This window comes from Lacerta agilis, chromosome 5, assembly GCF_009819535.1.
Source record: "Lacerta agilis isolate rLacAgi1 chromosome 5, rLacAgi1.pri, whole genome shotgun sequence".
Lineage (NCBI taxonomy): Eukaryota > Metazoa > Chordata > Lepidosauria > Squamata > Lacertidae > Lacerta > Lacerta agilis.
In genome coordinates, this window is record NC_046316.1 from 24,268,685 (window position 1) to 24,295,121 (window position 26,437).

At 38.9% G+C, this 26,437-nt stretch overlaps 1 protein-coding gene across 4 annotated transcripts in view; it reads right to left on the bottom strand.

The window, feature by feature from the left end:
- Positions 1-26,437, bottom strand: part of JMJD1C (jumonji domain containing 1C) — a 112,438-nt gene that overhangs the window by 68,618 nt on the left and 17,383 nt on the right. For all 4 annotated transcript variants that reach the window (XM_033148931.1, XM_033148929.1, XM_033148928.1 and 1 more), the window contains exon 2: positions 1,493-1,657. Coding sequence is in view for 3 of the 4 variants with exons in the window: in XM_033148929.1 (XP_033004820.1) it covers positions 1,493-1,657 (165 nt within the window). In the remaining variant the exon portion in view is untranslated. The remainder of the gene's footprint in view (positions 1-1,492; positions 1,658-26,437) is intronic.

The following is a 26,437-nucleotide window of genomic DNA, read 5'->3' on the forward strand; positions in this document are numbered from 1 at the left end:
TCATTCAACCAACTAAAAGTTCTTCACAAGAAAGGTACAGAAGCTTACAAGCTTCAAATGAAAATCAGCATTTTCATTTGCTATAGAAATCACACGTGCCTGCTAAACTGCTAGCCTTGCCAACAGTAGTACATTTTCTGCAATAAACTAAGAACACAAATCTGCAGGCACCTGTTGCCTTTCTGATTCTGAATATGAATGTTTCCAATCTACAGCTATGAAGACAATATTTTAATATTGCAAGATGCAATTAACATTCTGTATTAGGAGTACCACCGTTTCTAAACCACAAACATCTCAATATGTGAAAGACACAGTCCCCTTCTCCTCACCATGGCTACCGTTCTTCCACTTCCTCACTGACCCCCATCCCCGCAAGCAAGCCTCTCCACAGCAGCAATTCCTACTCTTTGTCCCTTAATATGCACCTTAATTTTATCCCAGATATATTGCTTATCTTTCTTACTCAAACTGTTCAATGATACCCAAGAAAACTCAAACTGGAGGTCCAGCACTGAACAAAGTGCACAGAAATTCAGGAGGGAATACATTAACTCAACCAAAGGCCCTGAAAGGGCTGCAGCTTGGCCAATCATCCCACATGCATTTGTTATGCTTGTTGTACTAGCCATAAAGATCTTATAGTCTCAGAAATTATCTTCTAAGAGCTTTAAGACTTTTATATAAGCTTTACTAGAGATTCCAAATGCACAATTCGGTTGCCATTCCACTTCAGTGTGTAAAACAGGTAACAAGTGATCTTCCTTCTGAAGAAATATAAGTGCTTAAATATAAATGCTCCTGCAGTCCACCAAAAATAAGAAATCTGTAAAACATTTGCAACACATTAAGTCATTCCTCTGTATTAACTAAAAATGGTCAACCTGTTGGCCCACCTGTTGGGAGGAAACATGCTAAAATTATATAGTGTTGATCCAGCTCATACAGAAATGAAAGTGTGCCTGCACCCACCCTCCCCTTGTTTTCATGGCATCAAACAAAACTTTTCTGGTTTCCCAAAACACTGTTTCCCATAATTTCAAAACTGGTAAGAACTGCCCAGAGAGTCAGGCCTCTGTGTACTGAGTATGGTCTGCTCCCTAGTGGTCTCCTCCCTCTGGCTAGGCCAGCCAGCAAAGAGTCGAGAGCAGAACTTACCACGGCCAAAGAACTTCTAGGACTGGATATTGTTGTCTAAAACTTGGCTGGTGTATATTTTGATTATTCTTTTAACCCTGAAATTTAATATTCTGAAATGTTTCTATTGCTTTCTGTTAAACTAACACAAGGGTTAAATTGAGACTCCAAGATGATAACAAGGTAGCCATCGGCCCCAAGGAACTGAGCAATACTGTATATGCACACTAATGTCATTTCCCTAACCATGCTGGTAAAGGCAATATGAACCAATAGGTTGAGGGAGGCAGAGATGTGGAGCACAGAGCAGTTTGTATCCTTTGCACCACTATTAAAAAGAATTTAAATATCTTACCAGTGCAGGCCACTGAATATGCTTGGTCTTTGATCCCTGAGTCTGGCTAGGATCCTTTCTCTTTGCCCAGACCAGCTGGTACTCCACCAAGAAGGCTGCAAAATCTTCATAAACTTTAACCCATTCTCGTTTTTCCCATTCAAGGTCATCAAATTCCACATATACCTGGGGAAATAAAGTAGTTGGAGAAACATTATTGCAATGATACACATACTTTAACAGAAAGACCAGAATATTTTATTTCTTTGATTTTAGACTGCTCCTAAGCAAAATCATCAGAATGATAAGTCCTGAGCTGCTGATGTGGCCCATCACCACACTAGCCTAGGGCAGTATTTTTCAACTACTATTCTGGTGACTTCTGTCTGGTGAGCTTTTGTTTTCGATTCTGTTTTCCATTTAAAAAACAACAACACATTCATTTGATTACTTCTTCCTCCAAATTCATTTTCCATTTATATTATGAAAAACTGTGGACAGAGATAAAGAAAGATCTGGAGATATGGACAAGATTGAAACTGTCGTTAATGGGAAGAATAGCAGCGATTAAAATGAATGTCCTACCAAGGATGCTGTTTTTATTCCAAGCCATACCAATTTTGGATAAAATGGACTGCTTTAAGATATGGCAAAGGGACTTATCAAAGTTTATATGGCAGGGCAAAAAGCCTAGAATCAAGTTTAAGATTTTGACAGATTCCAAAGAGAGAGGTGGCTTTGCCCTGCCGGATTTAAGACTTTATTTTGAAGCAGCGGCCTTTTGCTGGTTGAAAGATTGGTTTAAATTAGAGAATGTAGATGTGTTGGACTTGGAAGGATACGATAACATGTTTGGTTGGCATGCATACCTTTGGTATGACAAAGTTAAAATCCACAGAACTTTTAAGAGTCACATAGTTAGGAAATCTTTGTATCAGGTCTGGATCAGGTATAAAGACTTACTGGAGAGAAAGACTCCTAGATGGATATCACCAGTGGAGGCTAAGGCCTATAAGAGACCAAATATGTCTGCAAGCTGGTTACGATATATGGACATATTGCAGCAGGAAGGGGACTCATTTAAGTTGAAAAGTTACGATCAAGTCAAAAGTCAAGTCCCTGACTGGCTGCAATACCACCAGGTACATGAAACATTTAAACTAGACAAAAAAATTGGTTTTCAAGTGGAAAAATCAAAACTGGAAACAGAACTGATCGAATCGAACTCTAAAAACCCTTTCCAAGATGTATAATTTGTTGCTAGAGTGGCATACGAAAGATGAATTGGTTAAATCAACAATGATAGATTGGGCAAAAGATGTGGGTCATAATATTATGATGGATGACTGGGAGAGATTGTGGCAGAAAGGTATCAATTTTACTGCATGTAATAGTTTAAGAGAAAATGTAATGAAAATGATATATAGATGGTATCTGACACCAGTTAAGTTAGCTAGAATGAATTCTAAAATGTCGGATGTGTGTTGGAAATGTAAATCGTCGAAAGGTACCTTTTATCATATGTGGTGGTCGTGTTCAGGGGTAAAGGCCTTCTGGGATAAGATTTATAATGAGCTTAAGAAGGTAATGAAAATTACCTTTTGTAAGAAACCAGAGGCATTTCTTTTGAGCATGACCAATGAAGAGATACCCAGTCAGGATAGAGTATTTTTTATGTATGCCACGACAGCGGCTAGAATTTTATTGGCAAGAACCTGGAAGGGTGAAGAGATACCGACAATTGAAGAATGGCAGACGAAGCTGATGGAGTATATGGAGCTCGCAGACCTGACCGCCAGAATCCGAGACCAGAGGGAGGAGAAGGTGTCGCAAGATTGGAAGAAATTTAAGGACTATTTAGTTAAGTATGTTAAATTGAATGTTTGAATATTTGAGCAGAAATATACAAAAGAATCGGCTTTAGAAGTTTAAGGTTAGTTATAATGGTTTAGAAGAAATTTTGATGTGATAGATTTATTTGCATAAGAAGGTTTTAAGATATAGAATACAAGTTAAGAAATATATTGGTTTAAATAAATTCAAAGAGCATTAGGATATTGAGCATAAGTTAATGGGAAAAGAAATGAAGCTACCTAAAGAGTATATATGTTTTTGAAGACAGAGGAGGGACCAGGGGAAGTCCCCCCAAGAAGTAAAAATAAGTTGAGAAACAAAGATAAGTATTTGGTAAGGTTTGTATAAGTTTTCTTTTTGTATGGTATTGATGTGTTCTATATTGTTGATTGTGTATTATGTTTTTATTGTGTTTATGTATGTTTAATGTTGTTTTTGTTTTGTTTTATGGTAAAATAATAAAAATCTTATAAAAAAAAACAAATTCATTTTCCATTTATGTCATGTATTTTCAAGTTATAATCCTGGGGGCAGTAACTGTCTTTTTAAGTGATCTGTATGGCTGCTTGGAGCCTTATTTTAGCTGAAGAGCAGGATAAAAATTATTTAAATACATATTCTAATTTGTACCTGTGTGTGAGTATTTATGTAATAGCCAAGTTCGGGAACAATTCAGAATTATGCTTTATTTGTTTTCTAGCTCTATTCTACAACACCTCACTAGTTGGAGGCAACAAAATATACAAAATTTAGCAATGTTTGGAAAATGAAATTCCTATATGTTTCAAATTAAGTTTTTCATTTCTGAAGAATTGTGTTGCCTCATCTTTTTTTGTGAAGTAAGTTTTTGTGCTCCTTCAGTGATAAGCTACCCCTGTGGTTATAAATAAAGGTTTATAAAACCATGCTTAGAGCACCTTAAAATTTAAGGGTAACTTACAAATTCTGTCACAGCCACCCTATATAGAACACTGAGGCACATATGGCCAGATTTGTTGCAGCAAGATGCAGATAGGAGTATGCAGATAGAAGAAGAGTGGCCAAATGGATTTTCCTTTGAAGTTTAATGTCAGGAAACAGTAATGAGGAGCAGATCCTAGCTTTGTGGTCAGTTTAAGAAAAGGCTCCACAATTCACATTAGCACTACAATTACAAGACACTTTCCCTACCATCTGCCCCTCATTCTAATTTACTTAAGAAGTCTTTGTTTCCAATAGTAAAAAAAAAGAGATAGAAAAGAGCATTGTGAGGTTTTATACATATTGGACCATTTGCAATGTTAGTCATACTCAGAGTAGACTCATTAAATTGTTTAAGTCCATTGGTTCTGATGGGTCAAGTCAGAGGATGACTAACCATGGATATCACCCACTGTTCATCTCAGACTGAAACAAGATTATTGTAATTCCATCTTTTTTTAAAAAAAAAAAACAACAACCAAATTCTGTGCACTCAAAAGCATTTCTAAAGCTCTTAGGAATATTAGCACCTGCAGGAAAAGATCCAGCCTTGGAGCTGGTGGTATTGTCAGAGTATTCATCAGATAACTCGCATTTTCCTGAAGCCTAACTGGTAGAGTTTAAAATGAACAATACAGGCTCTGTTTTCTTAAACTCCTACAGCTAAGCAGCTGCATCTTCCTCTTAAATACTGCTAGAAAAGCTGCCTTCACAGAGTCATACAACATCCAGTTCTTAGCCAATAGCTCCAGATGGGCTGTGTTTTGATTTGTAAGGAAAAAAAAGCATTTCATACACACATGCCCCCAGAAAAGTATGAGACACCAAAATTACATAATTGTCAAAGGCAATAACAAATTCAAGCAACAGAAGTTCACTTCTTTGTTGCTGCAAAATGTACTTATTTCACAACTTGCGCTAAGAAGGTACATATGACAGAGATGTTAGCACAGCAATTGAAAATGTTTTTAGATGCTTAATACTTAAAATACGTTCACACAAACTTGTAGACATTGCAATAGTTATATCTATCTTACAACTTTTAGAAGCACCTGTCTGGAAACTCTTTTCAAGAATTAGAAACACTTAGAAAACAAAACAAAAACTGCTAAAATTGCAACGCTGCGTTACTAAGACAATGTAGGTTTTCTGCCAATATGAGAGGAAAAAAACTGTCTAGCCTACTGATCACACCGAGTACTGGCAGTTTTTCAAACATCTGCTAAAGGTCAGGTTTCGCCTGCATGGAACCAATCAATGGAGCTACACAACTCTTAGCACTATAATCAGCTAAAAGAAAGACCATTTCTTTACATAACAACCAACCTACATTATTAAATATTAACATAAACTCTCACCACTGTTATAAGATATATTCATACTTGGCAATTTTAGAATTATTTCAGCTTTTTATTGTCTTCATATCTGACACTACTCCAGTTGTATAAATTGCATCATTGTCAAATTGGTTCAATTCTAAAATGCAGACACTCTCTTTAATAAGCACACATTTCTAATTACTCATCTTTTCATTTATATAAAACCAAGTCTTACTTTACAATATATAAGAAATCATCATGGAAAAATCAGTGCAGAATGCTGCAGCATGACATGGTTGCTCTGCTCAGAGATCTGCACTGGATGCCAACATGTTACCAAGTGAAGTTCAAGGTATTATTGTTGTTTCTAACACCAGCAGTAACTCAGTGCTGTCAAGTATCCCGTTTTCCCCGGGATTCTCCCTTATTTTAAGCAGTTTCCCACTGCTCTCCCTTATTTTTTATTTCCCTTAAATTTCCCGTTTTTAATGGAAGCAGCTCCTCCCCTGCTGGCCAGGGACTGGGTGGGAAGACCTCGCCTACTTGGAGAGAAAAGCCTCAGCCCTCAAAGCAAGTGGGAGCCGTTTCCCGTGCTTACAGGGGGGTGTATTCCTCCCCCTGCATCAGCCCCTATCCATTGCCGCCGAGCCCCTCAGCCGGCCAATAGGGTTAGCTGGTGGGCGGAGCCTGGCTGCCTTTGAGCAACTGCTGCTTCCTGTCCTGTTTTGATGGGATCAGACAAGAAGACAATGGGGCTCCATCGCACGGAGCACATGGCTGCCCTCCTCTTTGCTGGCTGCCCTCCTCTTTGCTCTGCTCCAAGCCCGAGGCCGCTTGGAGTTTACATTGATGCTCCGCCCACTTTTGCTTCTGACTCCTCCCACCACTGACATGTGACTGTCCCCGGGATAGGTGAGACTGCTGATCCCTTATTTTCAAATCCCAAACTTGACAGCTATGTGTAACTAGGTGGTGGTGGTGGGGGAGAACTATCTGGCAGCCAGTATCAGAATAGACACAGGATTAGTTATGGAGCAAATTCTGATAGCATCACAGAGACATGGGGGTTGCCATTTTTATTATTATTTGTGGAACATTTGGTCCTTTAAACTCTACCTGAAATGGAAAAGTAGCAGGCACAGCATCTCTATGCCAAGTACAGATACACCTGTTACATCGCCATCTGTCAAATAATTTCCAAAAGGTGCAGATATCCAGTACAAGCTGTGGAAATGATGACAACTTATGAAAAACAGCTGGACTCCCACTGGTCACTGCTGCTAGCCTTGTTTTTGATCTGTGTGACACAATATTGGGGAACATCCTTGTCTCTGTGCTTGGAGGATCGCTGTCTACGGAAAGATACAGAGAGAATGCAGAATAACTGACAACATTCTCATTTGAACGCAAAAGAGGATCAACTTCAAACTCAGCCTACAATCATGGCTTCACCTGAAAGAAACATAAAGCTAGCTGTGGTCCTCTTCCTCATAAGGAAAAGCATGGGAGCCTGTGCTTTGTTCAGGCTGATTCCTGTGGTGCTAAGTAATGATTTATTGTGTCCAAATGAAGCAATTATCTGTGTCTGGCTGTCCATGGGGAAAGGATGCTTTCACCTCCAAGTTTTTCAATTCTGCATGCTCCATCGATACTCCCCAGTCTCTCACTAGGTACCACAGTCAGGGATACACTAGTTGGGTGAACTCATGTTGACATTAAAGCAACATTCATTCATTCACTCTGCCCCAACATATTTATTTATTTCATTTATGAATTGCTTCCTAAGAAACATCTCAAAGCAATTTAGCAGTAAAATTATATAGATAGTGGATTTGAAATTGTTTTTATATATGAAATAACTCCAATAGAATATGTTGCTTATATAACCATATTTGCAGATACCTCTATTATGTTACATTTTATGGACTGTTTTCTCAGCAAGCATCAGATTCTGAGTTGTCCTCCTCTCCTACAGTCCTCCGAAGTGTTTTATACACCAGATCAACTTGGGGACCGGATTATGCAATAAGAATGAAAATTTTAAAAGACAATTTTTCCCATCTTAAAGGACTAAAGATAGGACTATGCATTGTCTTTCATCTCAGAGCCTGGTGGTTCCAGCTCCCTTTCATTCATTTTCCTGATTGTATGTCACAGCTTGAACAGATATTGTGCTCTGCGATCTAACTGCTGGCTCCAAAACAAATGGTTACAGAAGAAGACTTATCATTCAGATTTCTGCTTTAATAAGCCACTTTATATACAAAGCTCTACTGTAAACAGGTTGAGGAACCCAACACCCGCCCCAAACCACTTAAATGTTTGTCAGTCAGCCTAAATCCACTCTATCCTCACTTTGAGAAAGCATCACCCTTAAAAATAAATTAAGATTCCATCTTACAGCTTTCCCCCTTCAATTCCCACCTATTAATTAGCACTCCACCATGTCCCAGCCCAGTTCTAACAAGAGCACAAATTCTTTGAGGTATCCAATAAAAAACAAACAACTGGCCCTGTGGCCCTATAAAAACACTTGCCTTAAATAGATACATGACCAGATTTTTATGACACTAATGAGTCTCTTAAAACAGAAACTACAAAACATGGGAGGGAATTTCAAATTTAAAGTCACAAAACCAAAGGCATAAACCATCAACCTTCGTGTACCATCTTCCCCCATACACATCTAAAATAAAGAAGTCTTCTATCAATATTACGGAATGTGCTATTGAAATTAGGTATTTACCTGCACATTGAATGTGCTTCACAAAGATTTTCATTATATGCGAGTCATACTGATTATTTTTTGACTCCATGTCTACATTGTGGAGGACCAAGACCAACTGTGGCTCCCCATAGTATAGGCACATAACTTCTATGTTGTTAAAAATATAAGGCCCCTGTATGTTATGGAAACAGAAATATATGCAATGTGCACCTGCTAATACAGTCATACCTCGTGTTGCGTACGTTTGGGTTACGCACCACCGCGAACCAGAAGTCCTCCGTGGAGCGCGCACAAGTGCGCAGAAGCGTTCTGCACACTTCGTGCATGTGCAGAAGCGCAAAAACCCACGAACTTCCGGGTTTTTGTTCATTCGTGTTAAGTACGCCCAGGTTACATGGCGTGACCTGGAATGGATCGCATACGTAACACGGGGTACCACTGTATACATAATACTGTATGTGAAGGCAGCCTCATTGCTATATTCATTGCTATATATTGTAAAACAGTTACAGTAGCAGAATGAAAAACATCCTGACAGAAGATATCCCCATTGTTGGATAGTTAGGATGCTTCATGTACTTCCAAACAAGACTTTAAAAACTAAATTACTTCTTTACTGGTGTTAGATGAGGGGAAGAATCCATAGCATGGTATGAGACCAATACATTTTTATAATATGCAAGTATCAGCTGTCAACCAGGAAGGCGTTGGATCAAACATCATCAGATGACATTAAGAAGCTAACTACTCTCTTAACCTCAATCTGCCTTACTACATGCAAGAGAGCTATACAAGCTGGTGTTTCAAGAGTATCATTAATGAAGGCAAATATTTCAACTATAATAGCAATCGAAACAAAAATTCTCATATTTGAATATATGTGGAAATAATGTATCACTAAAGAGTTAAAACATAAACAGAATGTTGAAGTAGGTATCACAAAAAATGATTATGCACGCTGCTGTACCCTCAGACAGACAACAAAAACAGTCAACTTCACACAATATAGATAACCTCCTGAGACATCTGCCTTTCATTTAATTAAATTATAGGATTCCAGCTGATACTTCTATAGAAAACATTACCTCAAGGATACATCCTGTGAAAACTTGCATATAGAAACAAACTGCTAAAATCTGTATAAGGATTAAACCTTACAGTGTCAAAAACTACTGTATTCAGCATATCATTCTTTTATGGGCAAATATGCTTAAACTATGAAGGTACCCCAAATACAACTGGAGGCCTGGTTTGCATGATTATTTTAAGTGTTAATGGGAATGTACGTGGCATGCTTTGAGCATTCATAAAGTAGTATACAAAACACTAAAAATTATTTATTCTTCCACTACTAAATTACATCAAGGCATCTGCAGTAAAGCATTCTCAGCTTTCACTTTCATGAATTGATATAAACTATGGTGGTGGCTTCCAACCTTAATGAGTATGAGAAGCCCTTTTTAACCTCAAAACAGTTTGTTGAATACCCACATGCTAATTTGTTGTAATTTCCTTGAAAATGTGCAGGCTTATTCCTAAAGCAATTTAAACGAACTTTCAGTTATTGCAAAACTATGAACACTTTCTCCTTTAAATAAGTTTGTAAAAAATTCTTTCCCAAGCTTAAATCCAGACAGAAATCAGCTTCTGTATGACATACTGAAGTCACTTTAAACATACCGGTATAAGGAGAAAAGAATACATTAAATACTAATTAGGAACAAATATGTCTATCACAGGTAAAAAGGATTTTTTTTAAAGGTACCTAGCAGAATTCTACTTATTTATCCTGCACCAAAGTCTGCAGCTCTTTCACACCACATAAAGTTGAAAGCAAATTCCCAAGGACCATCTGAACAGACCCCTTGGGAGAAATCTGTGGCTCCACAGAAGTTTCTGGCATAGAGACTGGGAACCACAAAGCTATGGAATTTTTAAAATAGTGTTAAGAGTTAAAAATCAAAAGCTCTGGATATCGTAAAGATCTACATGATGTATCAGTGGATCACATTTGTTTTTCCTCTATTCTTAGTTGGTTATTGCTGTTTCAGGATGTTGAGTTATTTCCACCGCTACAGTTCTAATACCTATGAGTACCTCTAAACATAAGTAAGATGTTTTAAGTTCCTCCCCCTCATCTCCATAAAAAAAAAGAATAAAAACCAGCGCAGAGCTGTAAAATATTGGCCTGGCTGACACATCACATGAAACACACCACTGTTTAAAACACAGTTAATACAAAATGTGCTAGTGCACACTGCTCAAACGTTCTTGTTTTGCTCCTCTCCCACTCCTGCCACATCACCAAGAAACAAGCTAGAACCTGGCTTCTTGAGAAATCAAAACATGTAGTCATGGTTTATTTCCTCCAAATTTTGTTTTTGGCTTACTACTCATGGTTTGGAGAGAAACAAGTCACAAACCCAGGTTTGTAATCACAACCCTAACTCTGGCAGCACAGCAGGACCACAGAAAGAGCAGAGCAAGATGTTTTCAGGAGCATGCAGAAGCATGCTGCTCATTCAAACTACACCATTGTTTGTTTTTACTATGGTTTTAATATAGCATGCAAACTAGGCTGATAAATGCTATCTTAGCAGAAGTTTTTCTTTATGGGTAAGCTACTGTATATACTCGAATATAAGCCAACCCGAATATAAGCCAGGGCACCTAATTTTACCACAAAACTGGGAAAACTTATTGACTCGATTATAAGCCGAGGTTGGGAAATGCCAACAGTGGTAAAGGCGGCGGCGGAGGAAGGAGCAGCCCGAAATGAGATTAGACATATTAATATATAACGTTTTGCGCCATTGCGGCCCCACAAAACAGTGGATGTGTGATTTTTTTTGGTGCAGGCTATACTCATGGACATGCTATGTGAGCTGATGGTGAATTTGGGGTGACCCAATGCAAAAATCTTGAGGATCCATGTGGATCCGTGCTTTGTAACCACATTTTGCACCATTGCAGCCCCACGAAACAGTGGGTGCGTGATTTTTTTTGGTGCAGGCTGTAGCCATGGACATGCTATGTGAGCTGATGGTGAATTTGGGGTGACCCAATGCAAAAATCCTGAGAATCCATGTGCTTTTACCTCCCCCCTCCCAGGCAGCCTCCTTTATTGCTAGCGTCTCTTATCTCCTGCGGCTTCCTTTCAACACCCCCTTCCTTCTTTCAAAAAAAAAAAGCACGATCTGCCAGCCCTGAGGGCTGCTCCTCCTTCCTGCCGCCGCCCTGCTCACTCAAGTATAAGCCGAGGGCGGCTTTTTCAGCACAAAAAATGTGCTGAAAAACTCAGCTTATACTCGAGTATATATGGTACATTTCAAGTTTCACTCACTGGGATACTATTTTTTCAATGGGTTTTGCAGAATTTACAGGCACACTTGCCTTTTTCTTGCACTCTAAAAGCAGATACCTGTAAAACCACCAGCAAACCTCACACAAACTGATACCAAAAAGGCAGCAAGGAGTGTCTACAAAGAAAAGAAAGCAGTTAAGATTAAGCATTCTTGAGGGGGTTAGCTGGATTCCAGCAATACTTTCAAGCAGCAAAAGGCTAAGAATTGGTTTTAAATGCCTCAAGATTTATAACTTACCTATTACTTAGTAGGTTTTTTTTTTTTTCATAAATAAATCTCTTTATTTGATGCTGCTGTTATGCAGTGAATACTCTACCTTCTGAATACTATGGATTTTCTTTTCTGTACCTGCACAGACTGTGCAGTAATTTCAGCTGAAACTGCACTCCCTTCCTTAAAAAGCTCCCAACGTAATCTGGAGTTATAGCTAGCCTATTTCATTGCAATACAGTTTCACAGTTTAGGTTCTAAGGTATTCTTCATAACCAAGGGAAGATGAAGATGAAGAAGCACTCGAGAGACGAAATAATCACATATGCCTTTTTTCAGGTTATATCTCATTTGTTTCCCAACACTCCCCATTAAGAAACACTGACTAACAAAATAAATCCAGTTCTTTCTTCCTCAAAACCACTAGGCTTGCAGTAAACTTGCTTGTTGCCGCAAAAAATAGTTTTAACCAGACACTGGAAATCTGCACGTGTGCCAATAATAACAGGATGATTAAGAAATTGGTTACACGTTCCTGAAGTGGAAAAGTTAGCAGAAGAGGCCTGCCTCTCTCTGATTACTGTGTAAACAAAATGCCCTCTTTTATTAATGCTGGAATCATCAATGTGAAGAGATGCCTTTGGAAAGATCGCTTTGTAAACATTTAAAGAAAAATGCAATAAAATGCTATGAAAACTTCTCCCCATAAATAAAGGTCTGACTTGAAACATTACTCTAGCTTCTACTTAAAATTACATGCTACATACTTTTCTTCATCACTTACTGGCATTATGCTGTCCCTTGTACTTTCACAGTAATTTTATAATTATTTTAAAAAGCCAACTTCTCAAAGTTACTGTCTCTATATACCAGAAACATTTAACACAAATTCCAGTGGAAGAATAGATATATAGACGATTGCAGTTTTGCTGTACAAAATACTTTCCATTATTGCATTAAACACTATTCTAAACTTTTGGCTCTACATTCTAGGTCAAGGTATAACTTTAGTCATTCATTCCCCCTTAAATCAAACCTATGTCCATAAAATGCTAAACGAGTACAGTACACATGAAGGTTACGTGACTTTATTGTGAGAGCTCTCAAGGTACTTTCTTCTATTTTAGGCAGGCTTGCATTGCCTTGACTTAGTGAAAAAGATGGGAAAGGATGTCACAGAAGAGAGAGATAAGAGGAACAGACTTCCAGTTCATTTTTAATTAAGCCAGAGCTTGAGGACCCCTTTGGAATCACCTATACCACTCCACACAAAAATAATGAATTATTCACAGGTCTAGGAAGCTACAGGTCTGGTTCGGCTTAGTCACGCTGGCCACATGACCCGGAAGCCGTCTGCAGACAAACGCCGGCTCTCTCGGCCTACAGAGTGAGATGAGCGCTGCAACCCCAGTTGTCCGTGACTGGACCTAACAGTCAGGGGTACCTTTACCTTTACCTAGGAAGCAAGGAGAGGCAGGCAGGAAGATACACCATGAAATGCCTCCTATGGGATCAGTTCAACAAACTCCTTCACAACTGCAGGGGCTGTGTGAGAGAGTGCTAGCATTCAGGTAATGGCACTGTCACATGCATGTTTCCTGGGTCTTAAAATCATTTCCCCTGGTGCTCCTCTCCCCCATAGTTAGAATTAACTGTTCATCACCATTCCTTTAAAAATAATCTGTTCATGTGTAAGGTGGGGAACTGAATCTGATCAGCAGGCCAGAGAGTATCATCTTCCCACCACTTGAGTGCCAAGTTTGACAAGCTGGCAGGGCTGCCCATCTGTCAACCATCCACTATCACATTAATAGATGCTGGCCTGCTTTTGCATGTGTGGTTTGAAATCAAAATGTTTGGCCAAAGGCACAGTCTACAAAAGCACTGATGATCACCTTATCATCAGGTACTGTCTTGGTAACTACTTTTGCATGACACATGACACTTTGCAAGACTCTACCATCAGCTGATGCCAGGGTTTACAAAGCACTGTGCATAGCACTTTGCACAGGGTTTTATAAGCAAACATATTTATTTATTATTTGTTTGTTTGTTTGTTTGTTTATGCATTGCTGGCAAATCCTACAAAGTCTCTGTTTACCTGCCCACACAGTTTGTAGGGCAGCAGAGTATCTCTGGGCCAAAATGGCTTTGTAACACAAATGAGGAGGGTAAGGGAGCTTAACTGGGCCTGCGGGCTAGAATTCTCCACTACTGGCTCAATGGGAGAGGAGAGAATGAGAGGCTGGGGGCTGGGGCTGGAACCACCTTTCCATCTCAGGCAACACAATGGAACAGAGCAACAAGACCCTGTAAATGCAAAATACTTTGCAGAAATTAACCCTATGAGAATCCCCAGGAATGATCATGAATTTTCACAGAACCCCTTTTGTTTCTCTTTATCAAAAGCCAAGGGGAAAAGTTGTGGAATGGGCACTGGTGGTTAAACAGCCAAGACTTGGGGCACAGAAATGTATCCTGGCAGGAACAGAGATGGGGATCTAGTATGTCAGACATTTTAAAAGTACTGCTTGAGGATTGTGAGGAGTTTGGGATCCAGTGAGTTATTAAATCAGCCCTCCCCAACCTACTGATGTTTGGACTAGAACATCTATCAACCCTGGCCATCATCAAAACTCCCATTACAAAATACAAATAGTAAGATCTGTAACAAATATGGAAAGTTATACATAGGAGCTTTAAATTCCTACAAACTCATCCTCCTGGAACTGGCATAAAGCATGAAGACAGCTTCTTTCACCATTCTTGAAGCATAATTAAAAGAATTATTGCACTATTCAGGACCAGCACTGTAAAATTAAGTTTCAAAAAACAATTTGGAAAAGAGAAGCTACATCTTACCTCTCTGACCTCTTCTCTGCAGAAACATTGTGTTTTTCTTGCAAAATGTCACAAAGATATTTAAAGAATGGACAAAAAAATTGTGGATATATGATTTAGTGCTGGGAGAAAAACTATTTGATTTCTCATCAGACAGTATTTGGTTTTGCTCTACAGTCTGTTTCAATGCCTCACTGGTATTCATATTTATGTAACAGTGCTTCAAACAACACAGTGCATACCGGTAAGTCTTAACCTAAGCAGTGATGGTTAACCTACCATCACTGCTTGGGAGGCAACTACTCATAACACCTGCTCATATTATGCTGCAAGATAAACTGTAATGCACAATACCTTGCAAAAATTTAACTTGACTGAATCAGGCAGTTACCTCCCATCTTTCAGGATAATCTAAAACACTATGCAAAACTGAATTCCTCAAGGCATATACAACTAAATACCCCAAGGCAGTTTATATTCCTGAATGCTAGCTTTTCTAAAAATATAGACGGCACACACAAGAGACATATTTTTACTAAGTTAATAGCCTGTCAATATGAGGTACTTTTAAAAAAGATTATGCAGAAAGGATGCTGAAGGAGGGTTGTTTCAAAACATGACCTTTCTTTATATGCTAATTTCTTCCCCTGCTCAAAAATTGCATGGAATGAGTTGGCATCAGATCAAACTGAGAGTTATCCATGGAAGCCCTAACACCTCACTGAAGCAATTCATTTTTAATACTTTTTAAAAATAACAATTTAATTTAGATTTTCCTCTTGTTTTTGATGCAATTATTTATTACCTACAATAGCTAATATTTCAATAATGCATATTCAAATAACCCCATCATGCATTTACTCTAAACCTTAAATGTGGCCATTTATTTCCCTAATGATGTTAGAAAATGTAGACACACTGGATGCTAGATGTGATTTTTTTAGCATGATGTATCTCATTCTGAAATGGGATACCACATAAACCACTCAACACTTAAATTCCATTATCAAGTGTCATTGTCCTTCATTTACTACAAGTGTACGCACACAGACAAGACCTTTTAAAACAAGAAATGAAACAAAATTAAGCCACTTGCAGTGCAAAAAAATCACTTTGGTGGTTAGCTCATCTACCTGATAATCTGAATAAACCTAAAGTTCTGTTAAAAAAAAACATGTTTGGTCCATAAACAGGAACCAACAATAATACAACTTTCTATTTCACTATAATTTTAAAATTAATAATTTTAAACTGCACAAAAGTTTAAAATGGATGTCTGAAAAACTAAACTATAAAAGGCACTATATATACTCTTGGAAAGCTTTCGTTTGCTGCAATGCCAATCTCTGACACATATTTAACCTACCAGCAAGCATTCGTTTCTTATCACATCAATATATTTGTAGCCTGCAATAAGTTTAAAAACCAAATTACCCAAATAAAAGGATAGAGAGAAGGAGTCAATTACATTGATTGAAACCAGAGACTAAACCTGGCTGTCGAGCATCTTCGGAATATGAATGGTCCAGAGATCATTCCTGGGCAGATCTCTCACAGACTACACCAAGTGTAGTACACCAGGAAGATGGAGCAATGAAGCAGCAGAGATAACAGATGGAATACAAGTGGAGAAAGACTTGGAAAGTACAGGCTAGCATCCACTGCAGGGCCTACACTCCTTCAACTACCATTACCATTGTGCAATTCCAGGCAAGGGATCTCCTTTGTGTAATTCTCCAGGGTGATATTAATATATCATTGATATCCTCCTGGCATCACCACTCATTTGATTAGGATAATTGAAAGGGGGAGGAATTGAGGGAGCCATATCCCAGGGTAGTGATTAATAACTGCAGCAAACGAAGGGCACAAACCATCAAGTACTGTTTGCACGTAAGTCCCACTTAAATTAAAAAGCGTGTGTCACAGGGTGTGACACACGTGTGTCCAATTGTGACCATGTGGGGATCTCTGGATGCCAGGTTGGCAACTGACATCTCCATCTGACTGCCCCCCTCCCCAGCTTTCTTAAGCAGTTCAGCACAAGAACAAGCTTATTGCATTTAGCCCACCTTTTTCTCCAATGAGTACCGTACATGTTTCACCCCACTCCTCAGTTAATCCCTACAATGACCTGTGAGGTAGGTTCAGTGGCTGTGTCTAGCCCAAGGTTGCCCAGTGAGCTTCATGACTGAGCGGGGATTTGAACCCTGATCTCCCAAGTCCTAGTCCAACACTCTAACCACTACACCACACTGACTTCCTAGAATACTTCTGCTATGCAGAAGGTATATAAATTAAGTAGGTAAATAAATATGGGGAAAGCAAATGTCACTTAGAGAAGGAACTGAAATATTTTCCTTGAAGCTTGAATTTGTTTTATTCTAGAATGAGGTTCTAATGTGCTGTAAACTGCTTTCAATTTTTTCTTTAAAGTATAAAATGGTATAGAAATGAAACTGTTGTTGTTATATTATTTCACTGTATAAAATACGATGCCTAGAGAGTCAGTTGTGGTGACTGTAACCTAGGTTTAAGGTGCCATTTGGCGATTAGCTTACGGTATATATCTGAGTTTCTGACACTGATATCAGTATCCACTTGAATTAAGGTTTCCTACTCTTACCACATAGTGCCAGTGTTCACACATAACATACATGAAGGGTGGCTAACTTATGATTCTCCAGATGTTGATGAAAATCAACATCTGCAGAGTCACAGGCTAGCCACCCAAACTAAGCAATGGTTTGTTTTAACCATGAGTTGTCTTATAGACAAGCACACAAGCTGCTCCTTGTTTTTTCAACACTTTATTTGTTGAACAGAGGCTCCTCTGTAGGTTGGTGAGCATCTGGGGTGGGTTGACCAAACAAACCATGAAAAAAGCAAGATGGCAAAGTCCAGACATAACACACAACCATAGTTTAAACAAACCACAATTCATTAAGACAACAACAATAATTTCATCAACTACTTTACAAAACTATCTAGCACAGTGATTTCTCTAACGTAGTTCTTCATTGTAGAATCTTCTACAATGCTCAGAGTAGATAAGTGGAAGGTATTCCCTCCAGAGGACTGCAACTGAAAATTCTATTCATGTTTTCCATTATAGTCCCTCATTCCTACTATAGTCCACATTGTGTATAGTAAAATGCAAATAATGCTCTGTGATGGCAAATATATGAAGGGTAAATTTGGAGGGCTATTGCCATAGGCTTAACATTTACCACCACAGAAATAACTGAAAGTGTCAGGGTCAAACAATCTCTTATCAGTTTGTTCCAACAGTTAATCTCAAAAAGCCTAATGACTTGTTCATGGGAGTACAGTGGACGCTCGGGTTGTGAACATGATCCATGCGGGAGGCACGTTCACAACCTGCAGCGTTCACAACCCAGCCGCTGTGTCTGCACATGCGTGTGATGCAATTTGGTGCTTCTGCGCATGTGCTGAAAACCGGAAGTAACCCGTTCTGGTACTTCTGGGTTTGGTGCATTCGTAACCCGAGGTATGACTGTACTGATGTTGTTATTTTTTCACAAGTTACTTAAATTTGCTTCAAACCTGGTCCAAAGCACATGAGATTACCAGAAAAATCTGATGAGAGGTTTGCAAGCATCTCCTCAAAACAGGTGACCCAAAGTATGTTAAATGCTCAATTTGCAGGTTATGCTACTCACACGCTAGTTAAATAACTAAGATCTGGAACTGGAAAAGGCTGAAAATAGGATGTTTGTATATCTCTACCTTAAATAGAAGGAACGACATCCTGAAATGTTTAAGGTGTCAGCATTACCCATGGATCTAGAATTTCACACACAAAGTATCTCAAGAGAGTCTGGTTATTAGAAGATTCTGAACAGGGGAATTTCATAAAGCTTTCAATAGGAACAGCAAAAAGTATACCCTGAAATGGTTATAATACACCAAAAGTTGAAATGCATTATACACCTAGCCCACAATATGAGACTACTAAACAGGTTTAATTTAACAGTTAAAACCTAGGGCATGTTTATTTCATTTTTTTAAAAAACCTGACATTCTAACAAAAAAAGTAAGAAGAAGAAAAGCTAAACCAAGCTAGGGTGGAGCTTGGATTTATTTATTATTTATATCCTGCCTTTCAGTACACAAAGCCTTCCAAGGTATCTTATAATTTAAGATTTTTAAAGACTGCAAACAATATCAACATATAAAATGTCATTAGCATTCTTCCTGCAGGTTGATAGAGTGGCCCAATGGTGGGGTGTGGAGAGAAAGTTTAAAACTGCAGAAGGCGCCAAGGTGATCTTCACCTGCATCCCTCTGCCTCCTGGAATCTTCCTCTAGGAAAGCTGATGCTAGATGGCTTAGGGGGGAAGCCAGCTTGATCAAGCTGTGAGAAGTATTTGAATCGTAAGAGTTGGAAGTGACATTTAAGAGCCATCTAGTCCAACCTCCTGCAAGCAAGGAATTCTGCCCACAGGCAGTTGTGAACGTTGATCTATGCTGATAGAATGCATTCTTCATTTACTAGTATTAAATATTTCTCTCAGAAATCTTTTGTCTTAAAGAAACACTGGACTGGTATCTGGTCAACAGCTGTCAGACAATATGGCAATGCTTTCTATCTTGTAGAGCATGCAAAAATGCAATTCTTACCCATCCCTGCAAAGCAATCCTATACAGGGTGCCTCCAGACTGTCAGTATCTTATGGGAGGGATTCAAGCATGTACTGGCACTTTAGCTTTGCACATTTAAAATGGATTATAGTACCCTGTCACTCTGGCACGACTAATCAATATTTTTTTAATAATGATTTTTTTTTTAAGGTTGGAAAGTGATGGGAAAATGCACTGAAAAAAGCTGAATAAACAAGTGATTAGTGGGAAGACCTGGATACACTGCACAAACAAATAAGAATGGTCATTGTCATATCATCGCACTGTAAACAGATCAGAATGAATGCTTAAGACTGGGCACAGTCTACCCATTGCGTAAGTAAGCTTTGTACAAGCAAACCAGGATGAATGCAGAATAAACAAGTCATCTGTAGGAGCCCACTAACCACTTCAGACCAAAAGGACTATGGCCTAGTGCCATGAGCATATTTACTTCTCAACAAAGAAAGCATGATGGTACAAATATTTTTAATCACATTGACCTTTACAGGTCAATGCAAAAACTGCTTCCTTAGCACTCCTGTTCTTTGCTGGCTTCCAAAGTTTTCTAAACTCTCAATATACTTCCTACCAGTAAGTAGCACAGCCTTACCATTCTTAAGGTCCTTTGTGAAGTTTTCCAACTAGCCCTCCTTACTCTTAAGTATATGGATTTCTCTATCCTATCCTGCCTTCCCACAGGAATCTGTTTGCAACAGGCCTTTGTTTATTGTGACTGCTTTGCATATTACAACAATAGCAGGCATTTGCTTCATCAACTTACGGGTATTTTATCCTCCTCCACCAGTATACTTTAACCTTTAGTGTAGTTTTAAAATTATTTTAATATTCTGCTTGTTAACAGAGTTGTCAAGGTGACTTACAGAATTGGAATATCAGAACATATTATGTATACCCACCACCATCTCAATCCCTCTTATACACCAATGTACAATGTATACCAATTATATTGTACACCAATGCACAATACGGCTGGACCTAATGGTCAGGGGTCCCTTTACCTTTACCTTTTACAAGTATTTTGCTTCAGAAAGCCATACCAAAACACATCAGTTCTAGAGTATCACGACTGTTTGTCTTCTAAAATGCTATTGTTCATAAAGCAGGTTAGAAAATGTGGTTCCCCCAGATCTGGCTTGACTACAACCCCCCTCATCCTTCACAACTGGCCAGGCTCACTGAAGCTGATGGAAGCTGGAATCCAACCACATCTGTAAGGCACCATGTTCACTGTCTCTGCCAATGAAGTATGATAAATGAATGGAAGATGCCCTTATCTTTAAACAAGTCTTCACAAGTAAGTTTACCTGCAGTTTGGGTGGACCAATTTTATCCACCCACCATGTCTGCTCTGAACTGGAGTCTAAATGTAAGAACCGGCTCCACATATTTAGGGTGTGACTGTGACACACTATGAGAGCATCTTGTAAATCACTTAGCTAACACTAATACAGTGGTACCTCAGTTTACGAACTTAATCCGTTCTGAAAGTCCGTTCTTAATCCAAAACCGTTCTTAAACCAAGGCACGCTTTCCCTAATGAGGCCTCCTGCCGCTGGTGCCCTTCCATCGTTCGTATTCCGTTCTTAGACCGAGGTAAAGTTCTCAAACCTGGACACTATTTCCAGTTTTGCAGAACTTGTAAACTGAATCTTTCTTAAACCGGACTGTTCTTAAACAGAGGTACCACTGTAATGGCTTCCAGGGGTTAGCTACCGGAAGCAGTTGTAACACAGCTAAACTAAAACTTAATATTTTGTTAAGATTATTCTATGTAAGTTACATTAAAAAATGACTTTTTGTAGACAACACTGTTACATTGCTCATTACTACTTGCTCATAGTACTGTAGAAGCTGGAATTATCCATTCAGCTGTCAAGGAGGGTGGTAGCAAACTGGTTGGTTTTCAAGCAGTTAGAATCTGTTAGATAAAAGCCGGCCAACCCAACCACCACATGCTTTCCTTAAAAACGCACTACTATTTTTATATCCCTTCTTGGTATATTTGTAGTCCTCAGCCCAACAATGTAAAAGACAAATGACTTTGCAGGGCCCCTGGTCCAACCTGGGGAGTACTGACATCACATTTCAACATGAATGGGGGGGGGGGAATACCCTTAAATCAGTGTTCAAAATCCCCAGGGTGCCAGGCACGTTTTGTGACTTGGAATGATCTACTTGTGACCAAGTTGAGATGTCCTGTTGCCAGGCTCAGCAACTGACATCTCCACCATCTGCTGAAGTGCAAATCAGCTGGGCTTGCTCTGCGTTGTGAAAATAAGATTACCCCTGGGGGCACCACAGTGCAAGGAGTAAAAGAAATAATATAATATAATATAATATAATATAATATAATATAATATAATATAATATAATAACACAGTAATATCCTGATGTGGTCTGTAGCAACTAGGAGCATATTTGGGAACTACAGGGAACTGAAGGCAGATTTACAGCCCTCATCCCCCTACAGATCTGTCTAGCCTTTGCATATGTGATGTGTTTATAATTTTAGAAATAGCACATGTCTGTAGGTGAAGGAGACTCCTCCCACTTTTTAAGTTCACTGTGGCACTAAGTTTCAAAGACCACATTCCTTTTTTAACCATTAGTTACTGTGTATATTTAACACAGGCACATATTTAGCACATTTGTCTTAACATAATTAAATAAATATTGTGATTTTGGCTACCACAGATTCCTTCCTTGGTTGAATTCAAAGTAAAATTGCTATCCTTTGAAATGCCTTGTAAAAAGATGCCAATTTCTTGGCTTTCTTCTCCCTGGTTAAAGAACAGTTTCCTGATTCATTTGAATACTATGTCTGTTTTTTTTTTTTTTAAGTGACTAGACATTACAAACGTAACCTTGGTTTAAGGCAGGCATAGGCAAACTTCGGCCCTCCAAATGTTTGGGACTACAATTCCCATCATCCCTAGCTAACAGGACCAGTGGTCAGGGATGATGAGAATTGTAGTCCCAAATATCTGGAGGGCCGGAGTTTGCCTATGCCTGGTTTAAGGTGCCATTTGGCAAACAGCTTACTGTATATACAGTACCTGAGTTTCTAACACTGACCTGAATCACCCCAATTCACTTATCCCCCCCCCAAGCAGATACACACCACGTGTGTGAGCCCATTTTTAAATTTGTTACTGATTGTAATGAGCAATTCTCCAGGGAAATTTAGCTTCTCAGCGTGGATCAGAAAGTGACCTATCCAATTAGATGACTATATTTCGATCCTATATTTATGTTTCTCTGTTATCCTGCTCTGGACACTCCGTTCGATTTATGTTTTCAGACAGCTTTGGGGTTCCCTGCCTCTGCCAGTCTTTAAACATTCTCTGCCACTGAGTTATTATAGGCCTGCTTTGTGGGTGCCCCTCTCAAGTTTTTTCCTCCAGACCTGTACCTGTACCTTGAGGTTACCCCACATCTATCTGTTGGTGCACTGGTGGTGTGAATTTGGCTGCATAAGCATAAGCACAGGAAGACCCAAACTGGGAAAAATGTCTGGATAAAGATCACGAGAGACAACTGCACATTTGTCTCTTTTATTGAGTATACACATTTTCAAAAAAAACTGGAAGATAGTTCCCAAAGTGGATATACATAGTGGTGCTGTGGTCTAAACCACTGAGCCTCTTGGGCTTGCCGACCAGAAGGTTGGCGGTTCGAATCCGCACAACGGTGTCAGCTCCTGTTGCTCTGTCCCAGCTCTTGCCTACCTATCAGTTCCAAAGCACGCCAGTTCAAGTAGGTAAATAGGTACTGCTGTGGCGGGAAGGTAAACGGTGTTACTGTGCATGGTTTCCGTCACAGTGTTCCGTTGTGCCAGAAGCAGTTTAGTCATGCAGGCCACATGATCTAGAAAGCTGTAGCATTATGTTTTTATTTGAAAGGAATGGTAATTCTAGTGTATGTTTTAAGCAAAATGCTCTTTTCCTAAAGCATGCTATCTGGAGACTGGCTCAAACGTCTGTTTATAAGTAACAGAGAAGATAAACAGAAATATCTCATTTGTTGACACTTCTGAGATTTGAGTTTCAACCGTAGACTTGTTAGTTCAGCATATTATGCAACACTTTTAACTGCAGAAAAATGTGATTTCTTGGGTTAATATTACTAATGGAACACCAAATATCTGCCTAACATTAACAAATGACCTTTTATTTGAAAAAAGCTTTCTTAATTACAGATGTTGAACACAGAAGTAATTATAGCAGGTAACCCCATAGGGTCTTCACATGGTCCTCAGTCCTAATTCTATAACTATTTTATTACCTATGCCCAATGTTGGACATTTTAGGCTAGGCTTGCTAAAAGGCAGTCACCTGCCTACTTGTGATATGGGGCAGAAAGAGATACAAAGAGGACCTTAGTTCTGAATACAAGAGAAATAAATATCTGAATAGTATAAGGCTTGGGTGACAGGATTTGGGTTGGGTGACCACTCCTGGTTTGTTTTACAAAATTATATGCTATGTTTTACACCAGGGTAGACTCAAGGTTTATCCTTGCGTTTTTTCCCCCACAGTCCCAATTTTCCAGACTCCAAGAGGGATAGGGAGAACCACAGAGGAGTCTTAAATTAGTCTGAAAGGCTCTCTGAGCTGAATTTCTGGCACAAGCTTAATATTCCCTCCTGAGATTCACATAGTACGTCTGCATTTGGTAGCTATGCATTATACATGCATACTATGCTTGTATCAAGTTTCCAGAACCATTTATAATACAAGTAGAAATACAACTGGAGCTAACGAATGATTTCAAATTCTGGATCAGAGAATGCTGTGTGCAACACAAAGACAGTATGCTTATTTTCCAGACAGCGTATGCCAGCAGTAGAATAATCACTGCCAGCTGGTTTGGCCATATTCCTTGTTACACCACTTCAGTGCCCCACTGACAAATGCCCGAAAATGAAGAATACACGCATACACACACACACAAATACTGTATAAACATATACAGTCTCAAAAAGAATGTGGAGGAACTAACATAGTTACTCTTACTCTGAATTTATAGTACACAATATATTTCAAGTGGCCTCTTAGGACTGTAACATTAAAAATGTTGTGGCCTGTAAAGCAAACCAGAAGAGTAGTCTACAACAAAAAAAGTTTTAGAAAACAGTCTGGTTTAAATGCTTTTGATTTGCTGGCAGCTTATTCTAGTGCAGTGAAATTTACAACACTGGGCAGTTTTCTAAATTGCTATCTAAATACTGTATAGATAGATGAACTAAACCACCACTCCCTTACCCCAAACATAAATGATTTCTATTTCACTCTGAGTACCAACAGACTTTAGAACTATTCATAGAAACAACCTAAGAATGGAAGCCTAGAAGGATTAACAAAGATGCTCCACCCACAACAGCAGTCAAATACTAGAGAAGCCAGCAATGGCCAAGGAACTCCTTCTACATTCCAGTAATTAGAATAGAACATAACCCTATATAGAAGATTTGCAATTGTAATCTGTACTCCTAAACCTCAGTACAATAAAATCTAACCTTTCCTCTAAAAAGATGCAGAACTTTGGACTGCAGGTCTTTCTTTACTTTGCACCTTATCACACTGCTATGAGAACAGTAACAACTGGGGCAGCTTATTCTCTACTTGCTCTCTTGAAAATACACCCCAAGCAGCACAACCAGTAAGCATGTATAGGATTCCAGTCTTAGTGAAAGAGTTTTCAAGTTATGTAGATATTAGTCTGCTGCAAAGGACCTGGATATCTACCCTCAAGGTAACACTCTGTTACAACACTGATACTGTACTGTATCTTCTATATACAAACTACAGTATTTGTTGCTAGGAAAATAATATTCTTTGTCCAGCTAGTACATCCACTGCAGTTTTAACTAATGTGAGATCAGCTGTGTGACACTCACAGGCTCCTAGTGAACAATATCTGCAACAACGCCTCCCCAACCATGCCTGCACTGTTATGACTTACAGCTCCCCCCCCCCCCAAATACTTAGAAGATGAGCACTTCCCACCACATCTTAAGCGTGGGAATGCTCAAGCTATTTTAACAAGACTTAAGTGATGAACAACAGCAAAGCCACCCTTTTTCATTTCTACAGCAGTATTGCATTATTTTTACCAACCATTTGCTTCTTAATGTTTTTATTTCATTTGTTGAAGGTGCTGTGCTCACAATTTCTAGTACACTCCTCTATTTATTTTAAACAACTGTGAGCAGATATATCCTGGCAGCAAGTCTAAGCTCCACCCATCAATTTGCTGGGGGCAGGAGGTTGCAGGATTTATGAAGGAATTAAGTTTGTAAGCATATACACGAAAAAGGGGTGGATTTTTGGGGAAATTATATTTGGCTCTTTGAGCAAAGACACACACCCCTTTTTCGGTGTTTCCTATGTTTCTCCCTAGACTTTAACTGCTAAGTGGTAGACTAGAAAAAGGTATAGTCATTTCTTCCAGTGTTTTACATCAAAGTAAATATGCTACTTCTTTATAAGCGTGCATTACACATATTTACAATTAAGTATAAAATAAAAAGTTCAGGATTTTACAGCAACACCAAAAGGGATAATTACAATCTTTAAAAAGCGCCCTTCCTCTGTAAAACAGTCACACAACAGACCCACAAAAATGAGAACAGCACACTGTCAGCAGTGAAGCAAATATTACTGTCTAAAAGGAAGTATCCTTATTTTCCTATTTAATCTGTTAAAGAAAAGTCTTTGAACAATTTGTTCAAATTGGGAAGCCACTTTAAAGACCACTGGGAAAACAGAGAAACCAAGTTTTTATAAGCACTGCAGCATTTTAAAAAATGCAGCTTGTACAACTGTAGTAGTAACATGTATCACATAGCTAGATTCTCCAGGGAGCATTGAACATAAATGTTAAATCTTTAGAAAAACTGTAAATGGAATTCGAGTAGTATGGGCAAGGAAATCCTGGTTGCTTTTTCCTTCCCTTCCCCCACAATATATCCTGGCTCCCTCCCTCCCTCCATTCACATTCCTACACCCATTAGGAAAAC